Raw genomic sequence first — 27,210 nt, 5'->3', positions numbered from 1 at the left:
ATTTAAATGGTGCCTTTACTTAGATGAAAGTTAAGCAGTCTAGTGTGTAATGCATGTAATAGACTATCCTTACCAACTTGTGCAGCAAGTTCCATGGTGACCTGGTCACCAAACACCTCCCATGACACCTGCAGATCTTTAAACATCTGTTCGCAGTTTGGCATACTGTTTTCATGTGGCTGAAATAGATAAACCCATGGTTACATTAGCTTTAATAATATTACTGAACTTAAGAATATATTTATGATTTGTCAACAAAAAAGTTAACCATAATAATTAATATATATTAAATACACTGTATATTACATACAAATAAAGATTATGATAATATATAATTTACGGCTGCTATACTTACAATGACTTGGACAAGTGAAGGAGGAACATTGAGCTCTTCTGGGATAATAATGGATCCTAACACCCTCTCTTGCTGTATATCATACAGGGACAGCCAGTCTATTGTGAACACTGTCAGGTCTCCGGGCAGCTCTAATACTACATTTTTCTTTTTGTATTTTCCTAGTGGGGTCATGCTGCAAAGGAAATAATGTAATGCCAAAATATTAAGTAATATTTCTACAAAGTAGATTTTTAACATACTGTACTTTTATTATAAAAATCTAGATATCTTGACATTGTTTTAAAGAATCAAAATACAGTAACATAATGAAAGGGTTAGAAAGCCCGATATGCAAATTACTGTTCTCGGAGTCCTACCCCACAATCAATGTGTGTGCATTAACAGTATAATAGAGCACATAACAAAGAATTGTACAAAGGAAAATATTTCTGAATTAAAATAAAATGTAAAAAACCAGCATTGAATGTAATGAAATGCCATTTTCTGGGGAGCCCCGGAGGCTCCCACAGAAAAATGTTTACTAATAAACACTCAAAAATATCAAATGTAAGAAAAATATCATTTGCAGTAAATTACTCTTAGGCATTTATCTCAACTTTATCACAAATGTTATAAATTACAAACTAAAAAAAAAAAAATTGATGGGCAATCCAGTAGCAAAACTGGTTTGTTATTTAGATGTACCTTTTTATGTATGGCACAACATCTATTATTTTTGAGGTTCAGATTTTGGAGATCCTAAGTTACTGAACACTATATCAGAATAATGAATAGAAAATAAATCTGAGAATTATAATTGCTAGCAAATAAGATAGTGGACAATACAAATTTTAATGTTAAAAATATGCAGAGAATAAGTCACAATAACATGACAAATAACACAACCCAATCCACATGTGAAATGAGAGTACCAACATTTCGGTCTGTCCTGAACATACTGAAACGTTGGCACTTTATTTTCATATTATCACTAATATTGTATTATGGGTTGGTTGACATGTTAAAAAACCAACGTTGAATGTAATGAAATGCCATTTTCTGGGCGAGTCCTGGAGGCTTCCTGGAGCTATTGGACTGATATTAGCTATATTAGTACTGGGTTTCAGTTATATGGAGTTGTCATGCCTACTGGGAACCACTAACCAGAACATGGTTCCCCTAAGAGAGGTGAAGGGAGCAATGACCTATGAAAACTTCACTCTGTGGGAGTATAATCATGTGTCATTGATCGTGGCTGGGCACCCAGAAAGGTAGGTGCCCCAAAACAGACTTCAATTGGTAGAAAATTGCAACCTGAGACCAAAAGAGGCTAAAATCTACCCCCCCCCCAAGAAAAACAAGAAAAGCAGACTGTCATCATCCTAACGCACTGCTCGTTCGTGCCGGCCCCACCCCACTTAAGCCGGTCGTCAGTCCCCAGTTTGGAAACTGAGCAAACGGAAACAAAAACCACCAACTGGAGGGAGGAAGGGTGCCAGGGAGTCTCCGGGACTCACCTAGAAAATGGCGTTTCATTACATTCAACGCTGGTTTTCTGTGGGGAGTCCTGTTGGCTCCTTGGAGCTAGCTACCCAAAAAGCGGTATAAAGAAGGACTCGCCCGGGAGGCGACTGCACCGCATGACCATGATAAAGACGAGACAACTGACTGCAACCACCGACCCAAGGTAACAAGACCACTGAGGGCCCGGGAGACATTATCTCGACATTATGGAGATAACGGGCAGCCAGCACCCTGTTTGACCTCCAAACCCACATGCCTGAATGTCAGCCCAAGACATCTTCCCAAGCAAAGCAGCAAGAGCTGCAAACTTCCAAACATCATGGGCGCGAGGGTAGACTGCAGGTTGGCTAGATGTAATGACCCTGCTGATGACCTGAGAGACCAGAGTCCTGGAAAAGGGAAAGAGAGATACTGGGTCAACCCAGAGTGTCCCTAGACAGAAAGCCTGAGGCACGCAGGTAACGGTGGAAAGTCACAACTGGACACAACACATGATGCACCCCTGGCCTGACCAACCAAGCATCGATAACTCACGGACCCCTCCAGAATCCCGCCGTCTCATTCTTCGGCAGAAAAGGAGATTGCTGCAAGCGAACAATATGTCCACCAGGACCAAAAGCGCAGAAGCCCCTGTGCCAGAAGAGAGCATGAAGCTCCGCATCCCAACTCTCAGAGGCAAAAGCCAACAAAAACAAAACCTTGTGAAAGAAGTCATGGACCAAACAGGCCACCACAAAATGAAGCAGAAGTTACATCCACCCTGTACGCATGCTGGAGCATCCGCCAGTGTTGCACGAAACAAGGCGACAGTATTCTGCTCAAGATGCCTGTCCTGAAAGAGCCAAGAAAGTAAAGACAAAAGAACACAATCCAAAACCGAAGACAACCTACGACAGGAAAGGAAGTGGCAAAAAGACCGCCAAGAGACTTAATACTGTCACTGAGAAGAAGACTGCAGGTGGGACACCATTTGAGAAGCCACCTGATCACAACACAGATGATGGTACTCTTGTGTCAGAAATACCAGACACGAAGTGCAGAAGAGTACAGAGAACTAGTAAGGTACCTCACCTGCCTGATCCGCTGAAAGAGGAGGAACCACAGAAAACTCTCCGGGTTTGGACACTAAGCAAGCAGCGCCTGAAACAGTCTCCGTGGTGTAGTGGTAAGACACTCGCCTGGCGTTCCGCGAGCGCTATGTTATGGGTTCGTATCCTGGCCGGGGAGGATTTACTGGGCCAATTCCTTAACTGTAGCCTCTGTTTAACGCAACAGTAAAATGGGTACTTGGATGAAAAAACGATTCTTCGCGGCAGGGGATCGTATTCCAGGGACCATAGGATTAAGGACTTGCCCGAAACGCTACGCGTACTAGTGGCTGTACAAGAATGTAACAACTCTTGTATATATCTCCAAAAAAAAAAAAAAACACAACGCTGGGGCTGGCCACCATTAGGCCAGAAGGAGAACCTCTCCTGATAAGACTTGGGCTGAGCCAGAAGCAACAGCTAAACCAAGGAAAAGAGGTGCGGGTAACCTCACCTCAACCAGACATGCTGAAAATAACCAGCATTAAATGTAATGAAACTCCATTTTCTGGGTGAGCCCCGGAGGCTCCCTGGAGCTTATCTGGCTAATGTATGTTATATTAGACCGGGACATTAGCTAAGGAGTTCAGACCTACCAGGGACCAGCGCCAGAACCTAGCCCCGTCAGAGAGGTTTCAGGGAGCAATGACCCTGGAAAACCCCTTTGTGGTTGGGGTTTTCCTTATCTGCCATCGACCGGGGTTAGGCACCCAGAAAGGTAGGCAAAACAAAACAAACCCCACATGGTAAAAAACTAAAACAAAAAACTGAACAGAGAGGTAGAAACTCCCTACAATCACAAGGAAACAAGCAAACATAATACACTACTGCCACACCGCTCATCCGCGCAGCCTTCCCTTTCAGAGAGGGATGGGGGGCCCCGGACCTCATCGTGCCGACTGCACAGCACTCCAGTTCGGAAGCTAAGCTTCAACAAACGCGAAAAAACCGCCGATCGGTGGGAGGGAGGGTTGCCAGGAAGCCTCCGGGGCTCACCCAGAAAATGGTGTTTCATTACATTCAACGCTGGTTTTCTGTGGGGATCTCCTACAGCTCCCTGGAGCTTCATACCCAAAGAGAAGGAAAAGAAAGGGCTAACCTGGGAGGCGGCCGCCACAAACTCTGCAACGTGAAGCCGAGACAACAGGTTGCAACCTACGACCGAAGGCAACAAGAACGCACAGGAGCAGACGCGCATAAAGAATAGGCGGCCAAGAACCTGTGCAACCCTCAAATCCCTGCACCCGAAATGAGCCCTAGACATCACCAACACAGTAGCAAAAGCTGCAAATGTCTGAACAGCACGAGTGCAGACAGACCGCAGGCCAGAAGACTGAAAAACTCTGCAGACGACCTGGGAGACCCGAGCCCTGAAAACAGGGAACGAGGGGAACCGGATCAACTACAGCGCATCCCCAGACACAGTACGCAGGTAACGGCAAAAAGCACAACCGGACAACCCAGGACACACCCCCGGCCAAACCAATCAAGCATCAATAACCCAAGAACCCCTCCAGAAAGCAGCCGTCTCGACCGTCGCCAGGACGGAGAAAGGCTGCACATGTACAAATCTACCACCAGTACCAAAGAGCAGAAACCTGAACCGAAGGGGCTACCATAAACTGAGGAGAAGATAAGAAGGCACCCTGATCAAGGACCAGGATGGCTTAGGCGACGCATGAGCAGGCCGGAGGTGAAAGAAAACATGAGAAAGCGTACGAAACATCATACTGTCGCCATGACGAAGCTCGAAGGTGGGACTCTGTCAACAAAACCACCTGAACACCACAGAGATGGTGATACCCGCGTCAAAATATCAGACGCGAAGAGCCGAGGAGAAGGCCGAACCAGTCACACACAGGACCGATTCAACCTGCCGAAAGAGGCGGAGCTGCGGGAAAACGCCCCGGGGTTCAGACACCTATCAAGCAGCGTCTGAAAATAAAGCTGGGCTGGCCACCAAGGAACCATAAGGACTGCTCTCGTGGGAATGGGCTGCAACTGAGCCAGAACCCGAAGCAACAGCTGGACCGGGAGAAGAGGAACAGGTACCCCCACCTCGACCAGTCTTGCCGAAAAGCATCCACCGTGAACGCCTCGCAGGTGGATAAGGGCGCCACATAAAATGGGCGACGCCTAGACCACGCCGACTCAAAGACGTCCATGGCCAGGAGACCATACGTCCGACAGAGCCAATAAAACGAGTCGGCGACGACTGGCCAATCTGCGAACAGAGGAATGAACCGAGACAGCTGTCCGCCAGGACGCAGGACACACCCCGGACATCAACCTCATGGTTCGCCAAACCCCGAGAATCCAGCAAACGAGCCACTACGGAACCAACCCCAAAGGTCAACACCTAAGAGAAACCCTGTGGTTCTGGCAAGAACCGCCAGAGAACAGTCCGAACGGAGCTGAATGGTAGAGCATCGAGTGACCCAAACCCTCCGAAGCGCAAACCAGACAGCTACGAACTCCTGAACCGTGCTGTGAGCCCGATGGATGAACAGACTCCACCATCCCCGGCCGACCTGGTGAGCACTGGTCACGAAGCCCCAGCCGAGAGATGACCCATCCGTGAACACAGCGAGCGAAGGCTTGGCACCTCGGGGAGGTGCCAAGGCACGGAACCCTGAAAACCCCAAAGAGGAAGCTGGTGACGCAGCACCAACACAAGATCCCCGGAGGAACGAACCCAACGAATGCAAGAGCTGGAAGGGGAGTCTCCGAAGGAACCAAACAGACGGCGAAGCCAAACCCGACCCCGCGGGCAGACCAGCATGTCGAAGTTCAGACTCCCGCACAACTGCTCAAGCAAATGCTGAGCAACCCGGGACCCCCTCATGTACAGCCGAAGGCGGGACCACAGCCACAGTAACACTTCTGGAGGGAAAGACAAGGAGTGGCCCAAGAGCCCTAAACAAGGCCCAGGTCCGAACCCGGGATGGAAACAGATGGAATGGCCTCCAGATCACCAGGAAATCAAACCCGGCAATCTGGAAAGAACCACACCCCTGGGGAGCAGACAAGCGAACTGACTGGGAGCAGACACCAGCCAGTCATCGAGGTAGGCCAGACACTGAATCTCAAGCAGACTCAAACAGGGCACTAAGATCCGGTAAAGATGCAAAAAATACATCAAGTGCCAATTACAAAATAGGGAAGGCTACAAAAGCAGCAAGCCTGAAGCCCCACCACCAACTGTGCCAGTCCCGGAAAACTGGAGAGGAACATGCCAAGAATTGACCTGGAGGTCCAGGGCCGCCATCCAGGCACCCGGCCCCAACAGAAGCCGGACAGGAGACAACAGTTCTCCGAGGAGGGCATAGAATCCAGGGTGCAGACTGAAGAAGTCCAGAAGAACCGCAGATGCAAAAGGCCCATGACTGCAAAGAGCAGACTGGAACCCCAGAAATATGGGGCGGATCGACCACGTCCAATGCACCCACTAAGATGACATGATGAAGCACAGGGGAAGAAGCCCACCCCGCCAGCTCTGAACCCCCCAAAGGGGAAGAAGCCGTCCACCGACGCCACCAGAGGCCGGAAGACAACCAAAAGCGCCCACCAACAGCGGGACCATGCGAGAGTCAACAAAGCAAGCTGCTCCCCCAGCCAACCGTCAACAGAGAAGGGAACAGAACCCCTTCCGAAAGAAAAAGTACACACACACATATATACACATTATGTATACAGTATACACATACACACAAGGTATGTTACACACACGTGTGTATACACCTGTGCACACACACACAGCGTACACACGCACATGCGTACACACGCATGCGTGTGTACCGCAGAAAATTCACGCAGAAAATTCACTTTCGTAAACAGAGTGGTAGACGGTTGGAACAAGTTAGGTGAGAAGGTGGTGGAGGCCAAGACCGTCAGTAGTTTCAAAGCGCTATATGACAAAGAGTGCTGGGAAAACGGGACACCACGAGCGTAGCTCTCATCCTGTAACTACACTTAGGTAATTACACTTAGGTAATTACACACACACATACACTTTAAAAGAAAAGTACAAGTCACCGACGAGCGGGCAGAGAGCACCACGCCGGCCAGGCAAAGAAGGCACAAAACTGCATCAAAAGGCCCACCTCGACAACAAAACCTCAAAGTCCCAGCACGACCACAACATGTGCCAAGACCCAAAAAGATCAGTCTGCAAGCCAGGAAGACCCCGGAACTCCAGAAGGCAGAACCGGGTCACACGAGGAAACAAAGCCCCCTGAACCCACAAAGGGGGCCGAAGAGGAAGAAACCTCCGGAACGAAACCAAAGAACCCAAAGGAACCTAGAATCGAACCCGGGGGAGCCCAAACCACCACATTTGCCAGCGGAGAACACCACAGAAAGGCAAAGCACAGCCCCCAGACAGAACCCTCAGGGAAACGGTCATAACAGACCGAAAACCGAGGGACAAGGTGTGGGAGCAAGCATAACTGCCAGGGACACCGAGCCCAAACCCAAGGGCCCAGACCCAAAACAGACAAAGGGAAACCCGGTGTAAAATCAACACCCAAACGTTCCCAGAGGAACAGGAAACGGGCAGAAAACACCAGAAAAGCAAAGAAACGACAACAGGAGAATAAAACTCCCTGAAAAAAGGTGAAAACTCACCCAAGAAGCTCGCTCGTACACCCAAGCGCATGTAATAAACTGCAACGCCGCCCTGGTGGCCACGCTGGGAAACTGGCAGCCGAAAATGGCTGCCAGACAGAGGGCTGTGACTGATGCAAAAGATACGAAAACACGCCAGCAAAAGTGGGAAGCAAGCAGACTGGATGGGCAAAAAACTCCGCCCAAAAGCAGAAAAACCCAGGCAGGGGCAAACCGCCCCAGAACTGCTAGCAGGCATCCCCCCACAGCCCCGGGAACCAGCAACAGAGGCCCCGGACAGAGCCGTTCTCCAAGCCCTCCGCCCTTAAAAAAAGCAAGAGTCAATGGGAAAGGCAGGAAGAAAGAGCCACTGGTAAGACCCAGAAGCCTTGGCAGGAGGAACAGGCTCAAAAAACCTCCGTCCTCCAACCTGAACAGGGCAGTCCCTGAAAACCGCCCGAGTCTCCGCCCCAACTAAACCCCGCCCCGACCCCAAAACCCGCAGACGGTCCAGAGCCGGGAACAGGGAGGGAAAGGGGTGAACAGCACCTAACCAAAACGGGGTGGCCTCGGGGCATCCGAGTGGGAAACCAACCTAGCATGTTGCAGCAACCTAACCTAGCTTGCAACATGGATGCCGCCTGTACTCTGAACAGTAATAACATCAGGAGTTTACTGGAGAACAAGCAGAGAATCTCTCGCAAGACTCCGGGTCAAGGTGCCAGTGACCCAACAGGCAGCATGACGGAGGTAAAACTGGCGACTGTCACCCGGAGACAAGGGCACAGCAACCAATGATCCTGTACAAGACGGGTTGGAACCGGGAAGACACATTCAATGGTCCCCCAAGCCCAGACAGGGGTTTCCAGGGCCCGTAGGTTGACTGCTACGGGAAGCCCAGGCAAGGTGTTGCTAACCGGTTAAGAAGCCCAAACATAAGAAGAGGGTAGAGGATAGCATTGAAAACCTCTGAGACGTGTACAATAATGGGGGCCTAGCAGAGGGCCGCCAAACACTACCAGTGGAACTGTAGCCACACTAGGCAGACCCCCACCAGGCATGAAAATAAAAACAAAAGAAAAACCCAGCAAAAGTACACCGTCTCCAGAGGCAACAGGAACCGATCGCCGCTTAGGTGGCAGGCTGTGCAACACCTTGACGCCCTAACCAGCACAATACCAATCCCTAACCAGGGCCAAACAAGGGTCCCCAGCCCCAGCTGGCCCCAAGGGCGAGGCAAATGCCAAAAAGCAAGAACCTCTACGGGAATGGTTCCCGAACGCCCCAGGGAAGATAACCCTGTTACGCAAGGGCAGTACTCACAGGGCGCTTAGGGAAGTCAGCCACTAAGCGCATGCAGCCCCAGCACTGATGAGGTACTCCTGGCCACTGCACATCACAACACACGGCAGTGAACGCCACACAGGGCAAACACCGCCTAGGAAACTGAGGCCAGAGAAGCGTCTATCCCGGTTGATATTAGCTTACGAACTGAAGCTTGGCACCCGGCGCGGTAGGTCCGGGGCTCCCCCCTCCCCCTCTCGGGGCGGGGAGGGCTGCGCGGACGATCGGCGCGGCAGTAAAGTGTGATGTTTGCTTATTTGCTTGTTTCCTTGTGACCTTGTGATTGTAGGGAGTTTCTACCTCTCTGTTCGGTTTTTTGTTTTAGTTTTTTACCATGTGGGGTTTGTTTTGTTATGCCTACCTTTCTGGGTGCCTAACCCCGGTCGATGGCAGATAAGGAAAACCCCAACCACAAGGGGTTTTCCAGGGCCATTGCTCCCTGAAACCTCTCTGAAGGGGCCAGGTTCTGGCGCTGGTCCCTGGTAGGTCTGAACTCCTTAGCTATTGTCCCGATCTAATATAACATACTACTATCCCCTACACCTTACTTTCCTCCTCAGCTCTCTCTTGCCTATTTATTGCCTGTCCCTACCTCATCACAATCGACTTGAGAATGGTCCAGGACGGACCGAAACGTCGTCGTCCCTTCAACTTCTAGTGTGTGGTCTGGTCAACATACTTCAGCCACGTTATTGTGACTCATCGCCTGCATAACATACATTAGCCTGATAAGCTCCAGGGAGCCGTAGGGGCTCCCCACAGAAAGGTATTTGTTTCTGGTGTGGTGCCCATGAGTTCTGTTACAACCTTCTAGGAAGCATTGAAGGTCAGGATTGACATTACAATTCAGAGTTTTAAATATATAGAGTACACATGAGAGGATGTGCAGTGACTTAATATCTAACATATTCAGAGATTTGAGTAAGGGTACCGAGTGCTGTCTGGGACCAGAGTTAGATATTGTTCTAATAGCAGCTTTGTGTTGGGTAATTAGAGGACGTAAATGATTTTGGGTAGTAGAACTCCAAGCACAAATACCATAGTTGAGATAAGGATAGATGAGAGAGTAATAGAGCATCACCAGGGCAGGGCAAGGAACATAATATCTGATCTTAGAAAGAATGCCAACAGTTTTAGAAACTTTATAACTTACTATCCATGCTCATCAGGGATCTTTATGCCTTTTGAGTGAGGTTGGGGTCCAACACCAACCCAGAAATATACTTCCTCTCCTGTGCCATCATATGACATGTCTGAAACAAAAAATATAGAATAATGTTCATTATTAAAAAACATGTCAATTATAAAGCATGTCAGCTCAATAGCCTACATTTCTGGAGGGAGACCCATTGGCTCCCTGGAGCTATCCAGACTGAATGGATATGTATAACTTTCTAGCATCAGTCAATGTGTGCGGAGTTCTTGCCTACTGGGGACCATGAGCCAGAACTCAAGAGAGGCACGAGGAGCAATGGCTTACAGAAACCCCTGTGTGGTTGGGAGCATTCTATGCCTGCCATCGACAGGATCTGGCACCCAGAAAGGTAGGCGTCCCAAAACAATCCCCTATTTTGGTGAAACTAATGCTACCGAAAGCTGAACGAGTGGACAGAACTCCCCAAATGAAAATTAGCAAATGTGCATGACGTCATCATGTCGCCAAGCCGCTGTCTGTACAACGGGAGAGGAAAGGGGAAGCCCCAGACCCCCACGCCAGCAATCCTTCAGTTCTCAGGCTGATGTGCTACTGGCGTGGTCTTGTGCCTCTGGCTCCAGCGATTTGTCTCAGATTCTGTGCCTTGTGGCGTGGACTGTTTCTACTGGTGGTGTGCGATAAGATTCCAGGAGTAATATTCTTCAATACTCAGGCTGCATGTGCCTAAGGCCACCTTCCCTAGGTGTCCTGTAATTACTACCCTTTGGGCTTGGAGCCACCTTCGACAAGTCACCTCGGGATCTACCCCCGCTGTGTCTTTTATTGCTCGGTACTTGGCCGTCCTTGGCGTCAACTGGGGTCTTTGTTGCCCATGTTTGCCTCTGGGTACGGGTTAGTCTTTGTCATTGGTAGGGGCGCTAGTTTTCACCTCTTACAGTAGCCAGCTCTGTTCCACCTGGGGTACGTTGTCCTTTTGTGGGGTTTTGCTTTTGTTTTTGTTTTTCTGTCTGGCGAAGGGTCTTGGTGGTTGCCTTGGTGGTTGTCCCTTCTGTGTTAGGGTGTATTTATCTACAATTATATCTATTCTCAGTTTAGTGTGGTTGGTGGTACCCCTTGCTAGGCCCCAGTGAGTGGACACATCCCAGGGGTTCAACTATTAGCAGATTGTTTGGTAGTCTTGTGCGCCAGTTTGCAGTATTCTGCCTGGGCTTCCCTTAGCGTGTTAATAAGGCTAAGACCCCTGGGAAACCCCGCAGGGGCTCCGTGGTCCGATAGATGTGACCCTTGAGTCCTCTCTTGACCTGGCATTCGAGCCTGGTCCTCCTGCCGGAGTTTCTGGGTCTGACCAGTGGGCCTCCTTCACTCCTGCTTTTTCAGCTGCTCCTGCCTTTTCTTTAGAGGTGGAAAGGGGGAGGGGTGGACAATGGCTGAGCCCCGGATCTTCGGGGTGAGGTTCCTGGGGTGGGGAAGGGGTTGACTTGGGGGCCTTGGGCTTTGTTGGACCCCACTTGGATTTCTGTACCCTCGGAGCAGGTCTTGATGTTACAGAGTGTGGGATTCTCTTTTGCTCCCTCCTTGTATAAGTTAGATTTGGCGTCTACCCCTCCCCGGGTTCGGTTCAGTGAACACCGACGGTTCTTTGGTTCTGTCTTTCCAGAGGTTTCCGGCTTCCCGAGCCCAGTCACAGTGGGTGCGGGAAACCTTGCGGCTGACCTGCACAACCAAGCTTTTGCTTTCATGATGGATTCGCGTTCCTTTGTTGTATGGATCTTTGTGTCCTTACTGGGTTCGTTACGAAGTTAAAGAGTCATCCTGGTTAGCAGACTGCCCTTTCTTCTCTTTGGAAGCATGGCATACGTTCTGTTGGTTCCGCACTCTTGAGTGGCGGAAGGCTCTGACGGCATTGCAGGTTTTCCTGGGGGGCGCATTTGAGCATCTCGAGGAGTGCTTGTTTGCCTCTGCCCTTTTGTGGGATGTTGGTATGATGCAGCTTCATGTGCAGGTTCCTTCCCTTTCGGCTGCATTGGTTGAGGAGAACTTGCGTACACGGGGCCTGCTGGATTCGGCCCTGCAGTTCTCCCTCCTTGAGTTGTGCGCTGTTGAAACTGTTCGCGCCACTCCTGCAGGATGCGGTTTTGCGGTATTTTGCTTCTCAGCTCGCGTGTCAGCTGGCGGTGCTTGCTTCTTCCTTGGAATCTGCTTGGACCCTGGCTCTTCAATTGTCTTCACCTTTTTGTCTGTTGCTGTTTGCAGAGTCTGCGGTGATGCAGTATTTGCAGGCAACTTCGGCTGGTTGCCATCCTATGACGGAATTGTTGATTCTCCGTGGGGTTTGTGGGGGGGCCGTCCTGGTGAGGTCGTCCCAGGGCTCAGGGTTCTTTTTCTCGTGGTAGGCCAGTGGTGTCAGGTTCGGCGCCAGTACAGCGTACGGTGCCATCTGTTTCTGTTTGGTGCGGGGATCTCCCTTTGCGCCATTTGGGTGCAACAGTAAAATCAGTATACTGATCACAAATCTCTCTCTATTGAAAAAATTTGAAGGCACATCATACGATCTACTGAAACAGGCAAAGCCACAGAAAGACCCTCGGGTTCAGACACTGAGCAAGCAGCGCCTGAAACCAAGGCTGGGCTGGCCACCAAGGACCCAGAAGGACAACTCTTCCCTGGTAAGTCTCCAAGTGAGCCAGGACCTGGAGCAACAGCTGAACTGGGAGAAACAGGTATGGGTAACCCCACCTTGCCCAGTCCTGCTCCTGCCTGAAGGTGTCAACTCCGACGGCCTCGCAGTCGGGGGAAGGGTGCTACATATACTGGGAGACGTCTTGACCACGTCGATGTGAAGAGATACACTTCTGAAGGCTCAAACATCCAGCAGAGCCAACTGAATGAGTTGGCGTCAACAATCCATTCCGTGGAAAGGGGAATGAACCAGAATAGGCCATCTGCCAGGACACTGGACACCCCCCCGAATGTGAACTGCCAGGAGCGCCAAACCCCAAGAACTTAGCAGATGAGTCACCTGAAGTGATCAGCCCCAAAGAGCCAAAGACTGCAGTGAACCCCTGTGGTTAAGGAACTGAACCATTGAGGGAACAGTCTGAATGGAGCCGGATCGTCGATCTGCAAGCAACCCGAATCCTCCAGAGCGACATCCACACAGTCGCAAACTCCAGCACTATGCTGTGAGCCCGATGGAAGGATGGACCCTACCGACCATGGCCGGCCTGGTGAGCACTAATCACAAAGCCCTTGCGGGGTTTCTCCAGGCCGTTAGCCTTGATAACATGCTGAGGGAAGCCCAGGTAGGGTACTGCGAACTGGCGCCCAAGACTACCAAGCAAACTTCTAAAAGCTGAACCCGGAGACGTGTCTACTCACAGGGGCCTAGCAGGGGGTACCACCAAGAACACAGCTATGTATATATAAAGACCCCCAATTATAGATAAGGGGCAATCAACCAAAGGTAGACTCCCCCCACCAGGCAGGAAAACAAAAACAAAAGAAAAAACCCGCAAGAGGACAACGTACCCAGATGGAACAGAGCCGGCCGCTATAAGAGGGGGATAACTAGCTGTGCAGTACTCTGCGCCCCTGCCAATGATGAAAACTACCTCCTACTGAGAGGCAAACAAGGGCAACAAAAACCCAGCTGATTCCAAGGATGGCCAAGTATCGAGCACTAAAAGACACAGTGGAGGTAGATCCCAAGGCGACTTGTGGAAGGTGGCCCCAAGCCCCAAGATCAGTACTTACCGGGCACCTAGGGAAGAAAACCCTAGGCGCATGCAGCTCGAGTACCGTAGAATACTACTCCTGGCTCACACACCACCTGTAGAGACAGACCACTTCACAAGGCACAGAAACTGAGACCAAAGCAGGAGCCAGAGGCACAAGACCTCGCCAGTAGCACATCAGCCAAGAATTGATAGTTGGATCGCTGGTGTGAGGGGTCTGGAGCTTCCCCCTTCCCTGTCCCGGGGAGGGGAAGTTGCACAGACAGTGGTGTGGCAACGTGATGGCATCATGCTCGTTTGCTAATTTTCGTTTGGGGAGTTCTGTCTACTCATTCTGCTTTCAGTAGCAATATTTTCACCAGAATAGGGGTTTGTTTTGGGGCGCCTACCTTTCTTGGTGCCAGACCTGGTCGATGGCAGACATAGAATGCTCCAACCACACAGGGGTTTCTATAGGCCATTACTCCTTGTGCCTCGTCTGAGGGAGCTGTGTTCTGGCTCCCTCAGATGAGGGAGATTGTACCAGAGTCCTGGCTCTCAGGAAAAAGAGAGCCAGGCATCAGTGGTGGGAGGTCAACTATTGTTGAAAAAGACCGAGTTATTGGAGCAAATTCTGCTCCTATAATTCTCTTGGACGAAGTGTTATGGAGGTCAAATTAGTGCTTCTACCATCATCAACACGCTGTCAACAACCACAAGGGAAGTGTCTTTCCAAAATCTTATCTAAGTCATTATTGGCCAGTAATGTTAGATAGATATGATTAATTCCGGTTAGGACTCGAATGAACGACTCAACACTGGTAATTAAGCCTTGATCCTTATCTAATAATATAAATGTTTCATCTGATATAACTGTCATATATTAGAATTCCGGCTTACAGCTAGTGCCCTTTGACAGGAACAAGAAGAGGAAACAAGAATTAACCTTGGTACATCAGTTACTTGGGTGGTGGATTAGGCCTACCATACAATAAGATAAGGCACCTCCAAAATTTATTTACTAATGTATGTACTCTAGTTTAATACTGTAGTTTGATTGACTGCATATATATAAATTTAATATAAACCCCCCCTAATGTGTAAGGATCAATTTGTGAGAATATTTCAGAAATACAGTCCACTAAACATCATACAAATTGCTATCGAAATATATAAATTAACATAAATATAAATCTATATAAATTCATATAAACTGAATAAATATAAATCTCACAGGTCGGTTCCCACACCACCGGACGCCATGCGAAACGACCTGAAATGCCCACAAATCGTGGGACCAGGCATTAGTGATCAGTGCAAGCCTCTCCCCAATTGCCCCGTCAGTGGGGCGAACCGCAAAAGGGCCGGCGCCCCTTACAAGACCCAGAACCTTGCCCAGAGTGAACACTGCACCGACCAGACGAGGGCGAGTCCAAAGGAAGAGCTGAACCCGAACCTGACACCAGTGGCCTACTACGACGAGAGGAACCCCGAGCCTTGGCACGACCCTTCCGGGAAGGTCCACCACGGGACCCCCGGAGCACCAGCAAGTCCGACATAGGACGGCAAGAAGCCAAAGCAGCCTGAATATACTGTGCAACGGTGGAAGCCTCAAACAAAAGAGGGCAAAAGAGGGAAGACATCGTAAGAGCCAAGGCCCAAGCAGATTAAACAGAGGAGGCAAGCACCGTCTGCTGACATGTGAGCCGGGAGGCATAAAACAGAGCCACCGCATCCCACAAGATCGGAGCGAAAAGCTTCAGCAAGGCAGCCGACGAGCGAGCTGCCGAGGCCAAGGCGCCAGACCCAGGAACAGCCCCAAGCACCCCCACATCCTCAGTGAGCCAGTCGGAAACAGCTCCAGGAGGGAAAAGAAGCGCAAGGCTGCAACCAAAAGGCCCCGAGCACGCAAGTCCTCTGCCACCTGTACCACCGAAAGGGAGGGAACCTGCACATGGAGCTGAACGACACCAACATCCCAGGGAAGGGCAGGAGCAAACAAGCACTCATTGAAGTGCTCATGGTTGCCCCCCAGGAAAACCTGAAGCACCGTCGAAGCCTCCCGCCACTCAAGCGTGCGGGAACAGCAGAAGGAGTGCCAAGCCTCCAAGGTAAAGACAGGACAGTCCGCCAGCCAGGACGACTCCGGAACCTCGTAACAGAGCCAGAAAGGGAACAAAGTTCCAAACCTGAAAGCCAAGGGATCCATTGCCGAGACATAATTCAGGTCACGCAGGAAGTTTGCGGCAAGGGCCGCCCACACCACAGCAGGTTGGATGCGATAAGCTGAAAACCTCCGAAAAGATGGAACCGAAGCACCTGGGGAAACACGGAACTGAACCAGGGGAAGGGGCAGACACCAAGTCCAATTCGTATGCAGAGGGGGGAAAAGAAAACCCCACTCCTTGTAACAGTAAGCCTCGCTTTGAGAGTAGAAAACCCAGGCAGGGTCCAGTGGGACCCTGCCCCTCCCCAGCCCCAGGGTCCTCCTTCGCAGGACCCGGGGCTGAGTCCTTTCCCCAAGCACCGACCCCACTAGACAAGGCCGGCGCAGCCGTAGAAGCCGGATATAATGAGGCCCAATGGTCAGACCCAGAGGCTTCGGCCAGGGTAGGAGACTCGAATGCCTCCGTCGCCACACTGGAAGGGGCATCCTGCGAGGCTGCCCGAGTCTCAAGACCAACTAACTCCTGCCCCGACTCCGAAACCCTCAGATGTTTCGGGGCTGGAAGCAGGGGAGGGGGACCAGAACGAGCAACAGGAGGGGAAGGACCAGGAGGTGCGGACTGAACCAGGGTCGAAGCGACCCCCACCCCCAAGTCCAGGTCCCTATAAGCAAAACAGGGCATCCGGGTGAGCAACCAACCGAGAGTGTTGCAACAACCAAAACCTAGAATGCAACGCCTGCACAGCCTGTACCCGAAGATGATCATCCACAGATTGGGTAAATTGAGGCACCAGCAAGCAACAATACTCACAGGACTCGGGGTCGAAAGTGTCACCGACTCAACAGGCTGCTTGATGGAAGCAAAACCAGTGAGAGTTGCCCATGAGACAAGGAGACTGAAGAACCCTCAAACTCGCATGAAGCAAGGGGAGACCCAAGGGTCAAATCCATCAAACCCATGTGTCCTCTAGAGGATTCCCAGGGTCCTGAGTGTTTACTTGAAGAGGACTCACACTCAGGTAAACCCAGGCAGGGTACTGCTAACCGGCGCCCAAAACTACCAAACTGTCTAAAGTTGAACCCCAGGGATGTGTACACTCACGGAAACCAAGCAGGGGGCACCACAAAGTATCAGGGTGAGGCCAAACATCAGTGGCAAATAGGGCAGAACCCCCACCATGGCAAAAAGAAAACCCCACAAGAGGACAACGTACCCCAAGGAACAGAGCCGGCCACCATGATAGGTGACAACTACCTGTGCAGCACCCTGCGCCCCTTACCAGTGTGAAAACTGCCTCTTACCCTAAGGTAAACTAGGGAGACAAAACGCCCAATTACCCAAAGGGCAGCCTAGAAACTGAGCAGTAAAATGGACACACAGAGGCAGACCCTGAGGAACTTGTGGAAGGTAACCCCAAGCTCCAAGGGCAGTATTTACAAGGCACCTAGGAAAGGGAACCCTAGGCGCATGCAGCCTGAGTACTGAGGAATAACTCCTGGCACTCGCACCCCTGGAGAACAGGAGCCACACACAAAGCACAGCGCTGCAAAAATACTAGATCCAGAGCACGCAACCAAGCCGATAGCATCAGCATCAAGAACTGGGGTGTGGATCGCTGGTGCAGTAGGTCTGGGGCTACCCCTTTCCCCTCCCTGGGAGGGGGGCTGCTCAGACAGCGGCGCGACGACGGGTGACGTCATACTTGTTTGCTCGTTTTTGTTTGGAGAGTTCTATCTACTCGTTTGGCTTTTGGTTGCAATTTTCACCAGAATAGGGGTTTGTTTTGGGACGCCTACCTTTCTGGGTGCCTAACCCGGTTGATGGCAGAAATAGAATGTTTCCAATTACACGGGGGTTTCTAAAGGCCATTGCTCCTCTTGGCTCTAGAGGTGGCCAGGTTCTGGCTCGTGGTCCCCGGTAGGCGCATAAGAACTCTATGCACATGATTGATGCCAAAGTCTGACATTAGCATATCAGCCTAGTAAGCTCCGGGGGAGCCGTAGGGGCTTCCCACAGAAAGAGTTGCATTTTTTACAGTGGCTAATTGAGAGAACAAGTTGATTTATTGCCACTGTATGAAAGTCAACATGAAACATTAATATTTGTGCAGTACACTGCGCCCTACCAATGATGAAAAGTACCTCCTACTCAAAAGGCAAACAGAGGCAAACATGCATGGAGGGGAAATCTTGTTACTGAACTGTTTGCAAATGAGCACCTTGCTCAAATTTAAACAAGTGCAAGTAATGTAAAATGTATTTATTGCCAACTACAGTAACATTATTTACAAGAGTAGTTTGGAACCCAATATTTCCAGATTTTTTCATAATTTCTTTAAATCCCTATCTGAGCAATATACTGTACATTAAGCAACAAATATATTATTTTAATCATTACAATAATTACAAAAGTATGATTTCCATATACTCACCTTCTATGATAATGGTCTTTGAATCAACAATTATGACACCTCCTGATTTAACCTCGCCTGTCTTGGACGAGAGTTTGTTGAGAATAATTTTTTGGGGAGGCTCAAATCCCTCTGGAATATAGATGTCGCCAAATGGTTCCTGTTGTGGGAACAAATAGTATTTTATCTTGGTCACTGTTAAATACTATACTTCTTAGCCAGTACACTCACTGATGTCAACCAATATGTTAACATTAAATATAGAAAAAACGTACTGCAGTACATTTTATTTGCATTTAACCATATAGATCCTAAAATAAATAATACAAAGGCCAATAGTAAAAATGGGGAAGATTACGAGTCTTATGTAAATGAAAATCAACTTGAAAACCAATTTAAACCATTACATTGAGTGTATAATGTAAAGAGACTTCTAAAAAGAAATAGTATAGTATATAGTACAATAGTACTATAATAGTAATAGTAGTACTATAGTAGTAATAGTACAGGGCATAGTATCAAAAATCAAATACTGTACTGTATAGGAAAATCTGTCAATGGACAAGAATATCACAGAGCAGCAAGTTTTGAAATTTTAGATTCTATCTAGATTCTTTAATTCCAAATACCTGTAGTTATAATGCTTATGAGACAACTTTACACTGGTACTGGTTGCGTATGTTCACATATGACAATGATAGAGTGATGGTACAGTGATGTATTTCTGAGTAAAGCAGAATAAAAATAGGCTCACTGATATTTAATTTTTTTAAGTACTGCAGGAAAGATGTACACTAACAATTTAAATAAAGCTTAACCAGGCAGGGGCTAGAGGAAATATCTTCATGCTCAAAAAACCAACGTTGAATGTAATGAAACGCCATTTTCTGGGTGAGACCCGGAGGCTCCCCGGAGTTTTACCAGGCTGATATGCTAATGGGGTTCAGTCCCTGAGCCCATTATGTGCCTCTGTAACCCTTTCCACTACCGCCCACAAGATGGGTATGGGGTGCATAATAAATGAACTAAACTAACTAATATCAGACTTTGACATCAGTCATGTGTATGGAGTTCTAGGGCTTACCGGGGATCACAGCCAGAACCTGGCCCCCTCAGAGAGGCAAGGGAAGCAATGGCCTATAGAAACCCCCGTGTGGTTGAAAGCATTCTATGTCTGCCATCGACCGGGTCAAACATCCAGAAAGGTAAGCATTCCAAAACAAACCCCTATTCTGGTTAAAATTGCTACCAAAAGCCGAACTAGTGGATAGAACTCCCCAACAGAAAACAAGCAAACTACTATGACGTCACACGTCACCGCGCCGCTGTCTGCACAGCTCCCACCTCCCCGAGAGGGGAAAAAGGGAGCCCCAGACATCTCACGCTGGCTATCCACCCATCAGTTCTGAGGCTGGATGTCAAAACTCGCGTAAAACCTCCGACCGGAGGGAGGGAGGGTTGCCGGGGAGCACCCGGGTCTCACCCAGAAAATGGCGTTTCATTACATCCAACGCTGGTTTTCTGGGGGACGCCTCGTCGGCTCCCCGGAGCTAACTACCTACAGAGGAAGGTCAAAGGGACGGAACCGGGAGGCAGACACCAGGCACCCCTCGACAGAAGCGAGACAACCGGCAGCAAATGCCAACCCAAGGCGACACAGCCCCGAAAGAGCCCGGGAACAATACGAGACAATGAGCAGCAAGGCCCCTGTACGAACACCAAAAGATCCGTGCCCGAATGACAGCAAGAACACGCCGCCCAGACGGCAGCATGAGCAGTGAAGCCACGAACGTCATGGGCATGGGTTAAGAACACAGGCAGGCTAGCCGCAATAACACGGCGGACAACCCGAGACACCGTCACCCGCGAACAGGGAAGAACGGAACCGGATCAACTCAAAGCGCGCCCCGGACATAGAGGGCGCGGCATGCAAATAACAGCAGAGGACCGCCACTGAACACAAAACACAACACACCTGCGGCCCGACCAACCAAGCACCAACAAACCAAGAACCCCTCCAGAACGCAGCAGCCCCATCCCGTGCCAGAAAAGATGGAGATGGCTGCCACCGAACAACCAAAACACCAAGACCGAAGGAGCAGAAAATCCCCCGCGGAGGAGAGCAAGAAACCCAACCCGACCCCCAGAGGCAAATGCCAACAGGAAAAAAGAGCAGATGAAAAACAAACCGGAACCGAAGGGGCACCACCAACCGAGGAGAAGACAGAGCACGCTGGCCAGAGACCAGGACGGTGCAAGCGGCGCATGAACAGGCTGGAGGTGAGACAATGCATGAGACAGCTTACTAATGGCGCAGAAGCAACGCCAAGACCGAAAGCAAGCCGAAGCGGCTCCGCCAGCGCCGCACAAAATGAGGCGACAGTATGCGGCAAGAAGACGGCCCCCAACCCCCACCAGAAAACCAAGCCGACGCTAACAACCGCAGCCACCTAAGAAGAGACAGGAGGAAAAGGAAGGACCGCCAAAATACCCCATACTGCCGCCAAGAAGAAGCACGCAGGTGGGACACCAACAATGAAGCCACCAGACCACCAAGCGAGACACGCGAGGCAGAATGTAATCAGCCCCGACAAGGTTCACCCGAGCCCAGGAAAAGGCGGAGCCACGGGAAGATCTCAAGCGCGACCACCAAAGCCCAAGGCGGCAAAAAGGAGATGGAACTTCTGCTGAACAGAAAGCTCCCCAATGCGAGCAAGCCCGCCAGGAGATCAGAAACGACGGGTCCGAAGCGAGACATCATAAGACCCTGACAACCAACAGGCAGGGCAAGCCAGGAAAACCGAAGGAGGTGTAAGAGTTGCCACCAGAACAGTACCCGAACCAAGGGGGTACGAGCAACGAAAACAGACCAAGACACATAAGCGCACTATATGACACAGACTGAAGGAATGCTCAAGAAGCCAAGGAACACACAAAGAAAACCCCTTCAGCAGAGGAGGAAACAAAGGGAACGCACAAGGAAGGGAAGCAGCAGAAACCGAACCCCTCCCCATACAGCAGCAAGTGCAGGCAAAACCGAGCAAAGGAAATGCCAGGGAAGCGACAGGGGAGAGGCAGGACGAAAAAACCAAAGCTCAAACCCCAGGAAACACAACCGGGGGTGGACAATCAGGCGTGGACAGAACCCACGCACACAGAAGGTCCAAGACAGGGACCTGAAGACCACAAAAAATAACTCAAGTAAACCCCCATATGCAAACCCCAGGCACAAAACAGCAGCAAAGTGCCACACCACAACCTGACACAGGAACAAGGACATGCCACCACGAAACACGTTACCAATGCACACGTGCAGCAGCAACATGCACCACACGCAACATGTATGTAGCAACTTGTCTCTGCAAAGGCAGAGAACGGTGCAGGCAGACTCCAGGCCGACCCCAGACAGGGCCAACGGAGACACGACAGAACCCAGCAGGCCCAGGAACCCGCACACCAGGCGACCGATGGCGGAGAAACCTGCCCAATACCTGCTTGATGGGGTTCTGGGAGTTCATTTACTCCCCAAGCCCGGCCCAAGGCTAGGCTTGACTTGTGAAAGGTTGGTCCACCAGGCTGGTGCTTGGAGCGGCCCGCAGGCCCACATACCCACCACAGCCAGGATGGGCCGAAACCTCTATTAGAAAACAGGCTAGTGTTCTCTTGAAGTCCACAAATGTACCGGCAATATGGCGTATGCTCGCAGGTAGGACGTTTCACAACCACAGACCCCTGAGGTTTATACAGTGTTCCCCAATTGTGTCTATGGCACCACTGCACTCCACTGGTACTATCCCGCATGTTCTTCCATATAGGTGGGACCAAAGAGCCAGAGCTCAAACCCCCCAAGCACAACCAGGTGAGCCCTACCAGGTGAGTACATAACCAGCACCACAACCCACACACCTCATAACACGAAGAGGTGGGTCTCTTGAATGACTCTGACACTAGCATGGGTTGAACATGCCTATGAGTGGGACTGGAAGGGTTGAAAAGGGAGTCACTGGTGTGCCAACGGTCTCATTTGTACAGAAATATACCTAAATAAAGACAGGTATATAAACATCTCCGCATCCAGCGCCCGGCCAAAAGACGCCAGACCACAGAAACTCACCTGTCGAACGGAGGAACAAACGTGCCACGATCCAACAGTGCCAAGAAGATTCTGGGAGCACCGCCAGGTGAAGAAGCCAGAGCTGGACATGCAGGAGAGCAGGGTAGAGGCGAAGGAGGAGGCCCAATGGGAACCCAACCGGGCCACAAGTAGCCCAACTAGGCTACAAGTAGCCCAATACGGCGATCCGGACTAGGAGCAGACTGACGTTCCAACAATATGGGAAGTAGCGAAAACCTTCCCAAACCCTCGAGAACACAGAAGCAAACACCAGTCCTGAAGGCACACAAAGGCACAGTCGCACCCGAGACCAAAAGTCATGTAGAACCCCAAGAACAGGGAAACATGAAGATACCCTATCCCAAAAAAGGGGGGAGCAACGGACAATAGCACCCACCTACAGGACGGAACCAACCAACTCAAAGGACAAGGAACTGAGCCCGGGGAGGGGCCAAAGCCCAACAACTCGTATGGGGAGGTAGGAGGAAAAACCCACTCCGCGTAACCGCAAGCCCCGTCTAAAGGGGAGAACTCCCCCCCCCCCCCGGTGGGTCCTATGGGGCCTAGGCCCCCCAAGTCAACCCCTCCCCAGCCCCAGGAACCCACACGACAGGCCCCGGGGCCGAGCCGTCCCCCAAAGCCCGAGCTGTACCAGAAAACTAGGGCAGCCGCGAGTTAAAAGCTCACGTTCTCTAAGGAAGGGAACCCACTAGCAGACTCATACAACACGGCTGGAGGAACAGGCTCGAATGCCCCCGTCACTACCCCGGAAGGGGAATTCCCCGAGACCGCCCGAGTCTCAAAACCATCGAACCCCACCCTGAACCTGCAGACAGTAAGGAAACGAATAGAGGCAGGAAAGGGGGGATCCAGGAGTGACAAGGGGGCGTGGAAGGAACCGAAGCAACCAACACCCCCATGTCCCAAAACTAACCAAAACGGGGCAGTCCCAGGGAGCAAACAAACGAGAGCGTTGCCACCACCAAGGCTCAACGTGCAATGCCTCTGCTGCCTGCACCTGTTTAGTCAGCACACAACTGGGTAACCAAGACACAATGAGCAACAAAACTCGCAGGACTCCGAGTCGAAGTTGTCAACGACCCGACAGGCAGCAGACGGAGGCAAATACAGTGAGAGTCACCCTGAGACAAAGGGGCAGAACAACCCTCGAACTCGCACAAAGCGAGGGGGGACTCCGGGGTCACATCTATCGAACCCACGCATCCCCGTGAGGATTCCCAGGGTCCTGAGATGGAATCATGCTCAGGGAAGCCCAGGCAGGGTACTGCTAACCGGCGCCCAAGTCTACCAAATAATCTTCTAAGAACTGAATCCCAAGGATGCGTACACTCAAGGGGACCTAGCAGGGGGAAACCACTAGAAGAAGGAAGAGTACTCAGTACACAAAGGGAAAGAACCAAGGCAGACCCCCCACCAGGCAGACAAACAAAAGAAAAGGAAAACCCCTCAAGAATACAGCGTACCCAAGCGAAACAGAGCCGGTTGCTATGATTGGTGAAAACAAGCTGTGCAGTATCCCGTGCCCCTTCCAGCATAAAACTGCCCCTCACCCTAAGGCAAACAAGGGAGACAGAACACTCTAGCACACAAAGGGCAGCCGAAAACCAAGCAGTAAACTGCCTAGCAGAGGCAAAACCCAAGGAACTTGAGAAAGATAACCTCAAGCCCCAAGGGCAGTGCTTACAGGGCACCTAGGGAAGGAAACCGTAGGTGCATGCAGCCCGAGTACTGGGGAATTACTCCTGGCTCATGCACAGCCTAGAAGACAGCCACCACACTCTAGGTACAGTGCTGAAACAACCACTGGAGCCGGAGCACACGACCGTTACCCATAGCATCAGTCTCAGAACTGAAGGGTGGATAACCAGGCAGGGGTCTGGGGCTTCCCCTTCCCCATCCCAGGGAGAGTGGAGCTGCGCAGACAGCGGATCAGCGACTTGTGACTTCATACTCGTTTCTTTTTGGGGAATTCTATCCACTTGTTCGGTTTTTGGTGACTAGTGACCTCATGCTTATTTGCTTGTTTCTTTTTTGGGGAATTCTATCCACTTTTTTGGCTTTTGGTAGCAATTTTCACCAGAATAGGGATTTGTTTTGAGACGCTTGCCTTTCTGGGTGCCTGTCCCGGTCGATTGCAGGCATAGAATGCTTCCAACCACACGGGGGGGGGGGGGGGGGTGTTCAATAGGCCATTGCTCCTCCATGCCTCTCTGAGGGGGCCAGGTTCTGGCTCATGGTCTTCGGTAGGCCCATACACATGACTGATGCCAAAGTCTGACATTAGCATATCAGCTTGGATAAGCTCTGGGGAGCCAAAGTGGCTTCCCCCAGAAATCAGCAATGAATGTAATGATATGCAATTTTTTGGATGAGCCCCGGAGGCTCCCAGAAACTATCAAGCTGACGTGTGCCATATTTGTTCAGTGTGTCTCGGAGGACACACACTGGCTCTCACTGACACAATCAACACATTGGTGTCGATTTCACTTTGCCTCAGATCTACAAGATTTTGTTGAAGTTCTTGGTGTACTATTGCTCTTTGGCTCACTCATCAGCTCTATCATGTATTCGGAGGCCAACATGAGATGGAGACCACATGAAATGGACTGTTATCATCATTAATAATTTGGTTGTATTTGTGTCTAGCTTCAGACACGAGCATGTTACAGTTATGTCTTAAAGACTTGAGAGCAATTAAGGATGATAAAAAGTGACTTACAATTATTGTATCAAGTTTGTAGACTTGTACACATTTCAGTGCAAGGAGCAAGGCAAATAGTTCGGTCTGAAGGGTAGAGGCCCAGTTGTTTATACGGACTCCCCACTCAAAATATAAGCCATCGCCCATTGTCAGGACAACTGCACTTCCAGCTGCACCCGTGGGGCGGTGTAGGGAACCATCAGTGTACAGTACAGTATATGATTTGTTGGATGATGATTGCTTGTTTCCTTATTTTCTTTTTTGGGGAGTTCTTTTGTTCTGTTCGCATGTAGGTTGCAATTTTAACTAGTTAGAAGTTGGTATCAACCTGTTCTCTTACAAATTACGTCTGAATTTAGTTGTTTTCCCGTACGGCCGAAAATGGACGTACATAACTTGAAAATGAAAAATAATTTAAAATAAATTTTGGATTTTTTTTTTCTAAAACAGCAAGTTAAGGATCCTCTTGTAGATAAGGAGGGCAGGAAGTTCTCTTAAGGTTTCAAAACGTCATGATTAACGAACAAATTCACAAGGGCCGTGACGAGGATTCGAGCCTGCGTCCGGGAGCATCCCAGACGCTGCCTTAATCGACTGAGCTACGACAGGGTTAAAAGAGTTGACTCTTTTAACCCTGTCGTAGCTCAGTCCATTAAGGCAGTGTCTGGGATGCTCCAGGACGCAGGTTCGAATCCTCGTCACGGCCCTTGTGGATTTGTTCATTTGATGCATCACGTTAGTGTGATCTCTGTGTGTAGTGATCGTTAACGGTTTCAATAAACCATTAATTGAACGTTTCATCCCCTAAACTAATCGAGTATAAGCCGGAAGGCTCAAACAGAAAATGGGACAGTACAGTACAGGACATCAATTTTGTGAGCTGATTTAATTTCAAATTACGTCATTTTTGGCCATAGCGTGCATACGCGCGAAAAGCAACATTATTTTATGAGGACGGGTTGGGTATTGGTCGCCTACCTTTCTGGGTGCCTTCCCCGGTCGATGGAAGACATGACAAAAATCTAAATATACAGTGCTCATATGACCATTACTCCCTGCACCTCTCTGAGGGGGTCACAGGTTCTGGCTTGTAGTCCCTGGTAGGTAAAGAACTCCAAGGACTGATGGCATCAAACCAGTATGGCACATGTCAGTTTGATAGCTTAAGGGGGCCGACGGGGCTCCCCACAGAAAGCATGAATTACTAAAGTACTGTATGAGCGTGGCAGAGGAATTTAAAGTTGACACTACTGTACTGTAGTACCGTTTCTGACAAAACTAATGCAGAAGATTTTCTAGGTTATTGCCAGGGAAGAAAAAGTTCTGGTGGAAAAGATTCTGAGAGCAAAACACTGCATTTAATTTTCCATGTTGTTAATAATAACATATGTCATTACTCATTCTGCTTACCAATCTGCTGAGGTCGTATATTGCAAGCCACTTAATCTCTGGGATGGTCTTCTTATCAGGGAGCGTGAGTGTGATATCTTTATTAAGGTAACGGTCCAAGATATTGGTCCTGAGAAGGAAGAGTTGTGTAAGTATGAGTTCAGAATTTAAACAATTAGCAAATTCATATTCTAGGCAAACATAAAAACTAATTTCTCCTTACATTTTTTTTGTTGCATAATAGTTTTAATAAAGCTGCCCTTTGTGGCAAGTGTATACTATGACACGACCCTATGAAATCATAATAAAAGGGGATATATTGCAGTAATTTTGAACATGAGCAGTATTGTATATTACATGTGTCAACTATATTACATGTGTCAACATGTATATTACATGTGTCTTGTGTCAACTACATTTACAAAACCCTGTTCTTAAATGCAAATCCTTGTCTGAAACTCTTCTTGGACAGATGTAATAGGACCCATTATCACCACACCAGAAATAAATATCTCTTTGATACCCCCAGAGTTAACCTTAATCTGTGTAAACACTCTATGCAAATAAAGGGACCCAGTTTATGGAACTCACTCCCTACTGAATTGAAAAGCTGTCCAACTTTTACATCATTCAAAATCAA

General features: G+C 49.7%; 1 protein-coding gene across 1 annotated transcript in view; it reads right to left on the bottom strand.

The window, feature by feature from the left end:
• LOC138369266 (protein Skeletor, isoforms B/C-like) overlaps positions 1 to 27,210 on the bottom strand; it is a 101,885-nt gene that overhangs the window by 33,835 nt on the left and 40,840 nt on the right. Inside the window, exons 4-8 of the mRNA XM_069332203.1 lie at positions 26,592 to 26,700; positions 18,367 to 18,505; positions 10,052 to 10,151; positions 356 to 530; positions 74 to 179 (exon numbers count right to left, since the gene is read on the bottom strand). Coding sequence (XP_069188304.1) covers positions 74 to 179; positions 356 to 530; positions 10,052 to 10,151; positions 18,367 to 18,505; positions 26,592 to 26,700 — 629 coding nt within the window. The remainder of the gene's footprint in view (positions 1 to 73; positions 180 to 355; positions 531 to 10,051; positions 10,152 to 18,366; positions 18,506 to 26,591; positions 26,701 to 27,210) is intronic.

Source organism: Procambarus clarkii, chromosome 27, assembly GCF_040958095.1.
Source record: "Procambarus clarkii isolate CNS0578487 chromosome 27, FALCON_Pclarkii_2.0, whole genome shotgun sequence".
Lineage (NCBI taxonomy): Eukaryota > Metazoa > Arthropoda > Malacostraca > Decapoda > Cambaridae > Procambarus > Procambarus clarkii.
The sequence above is the reverse complement of the archived record's forward strand: the minus strand, read 5'-3'. Positions and strand labels throughout refer to the sequence as shown.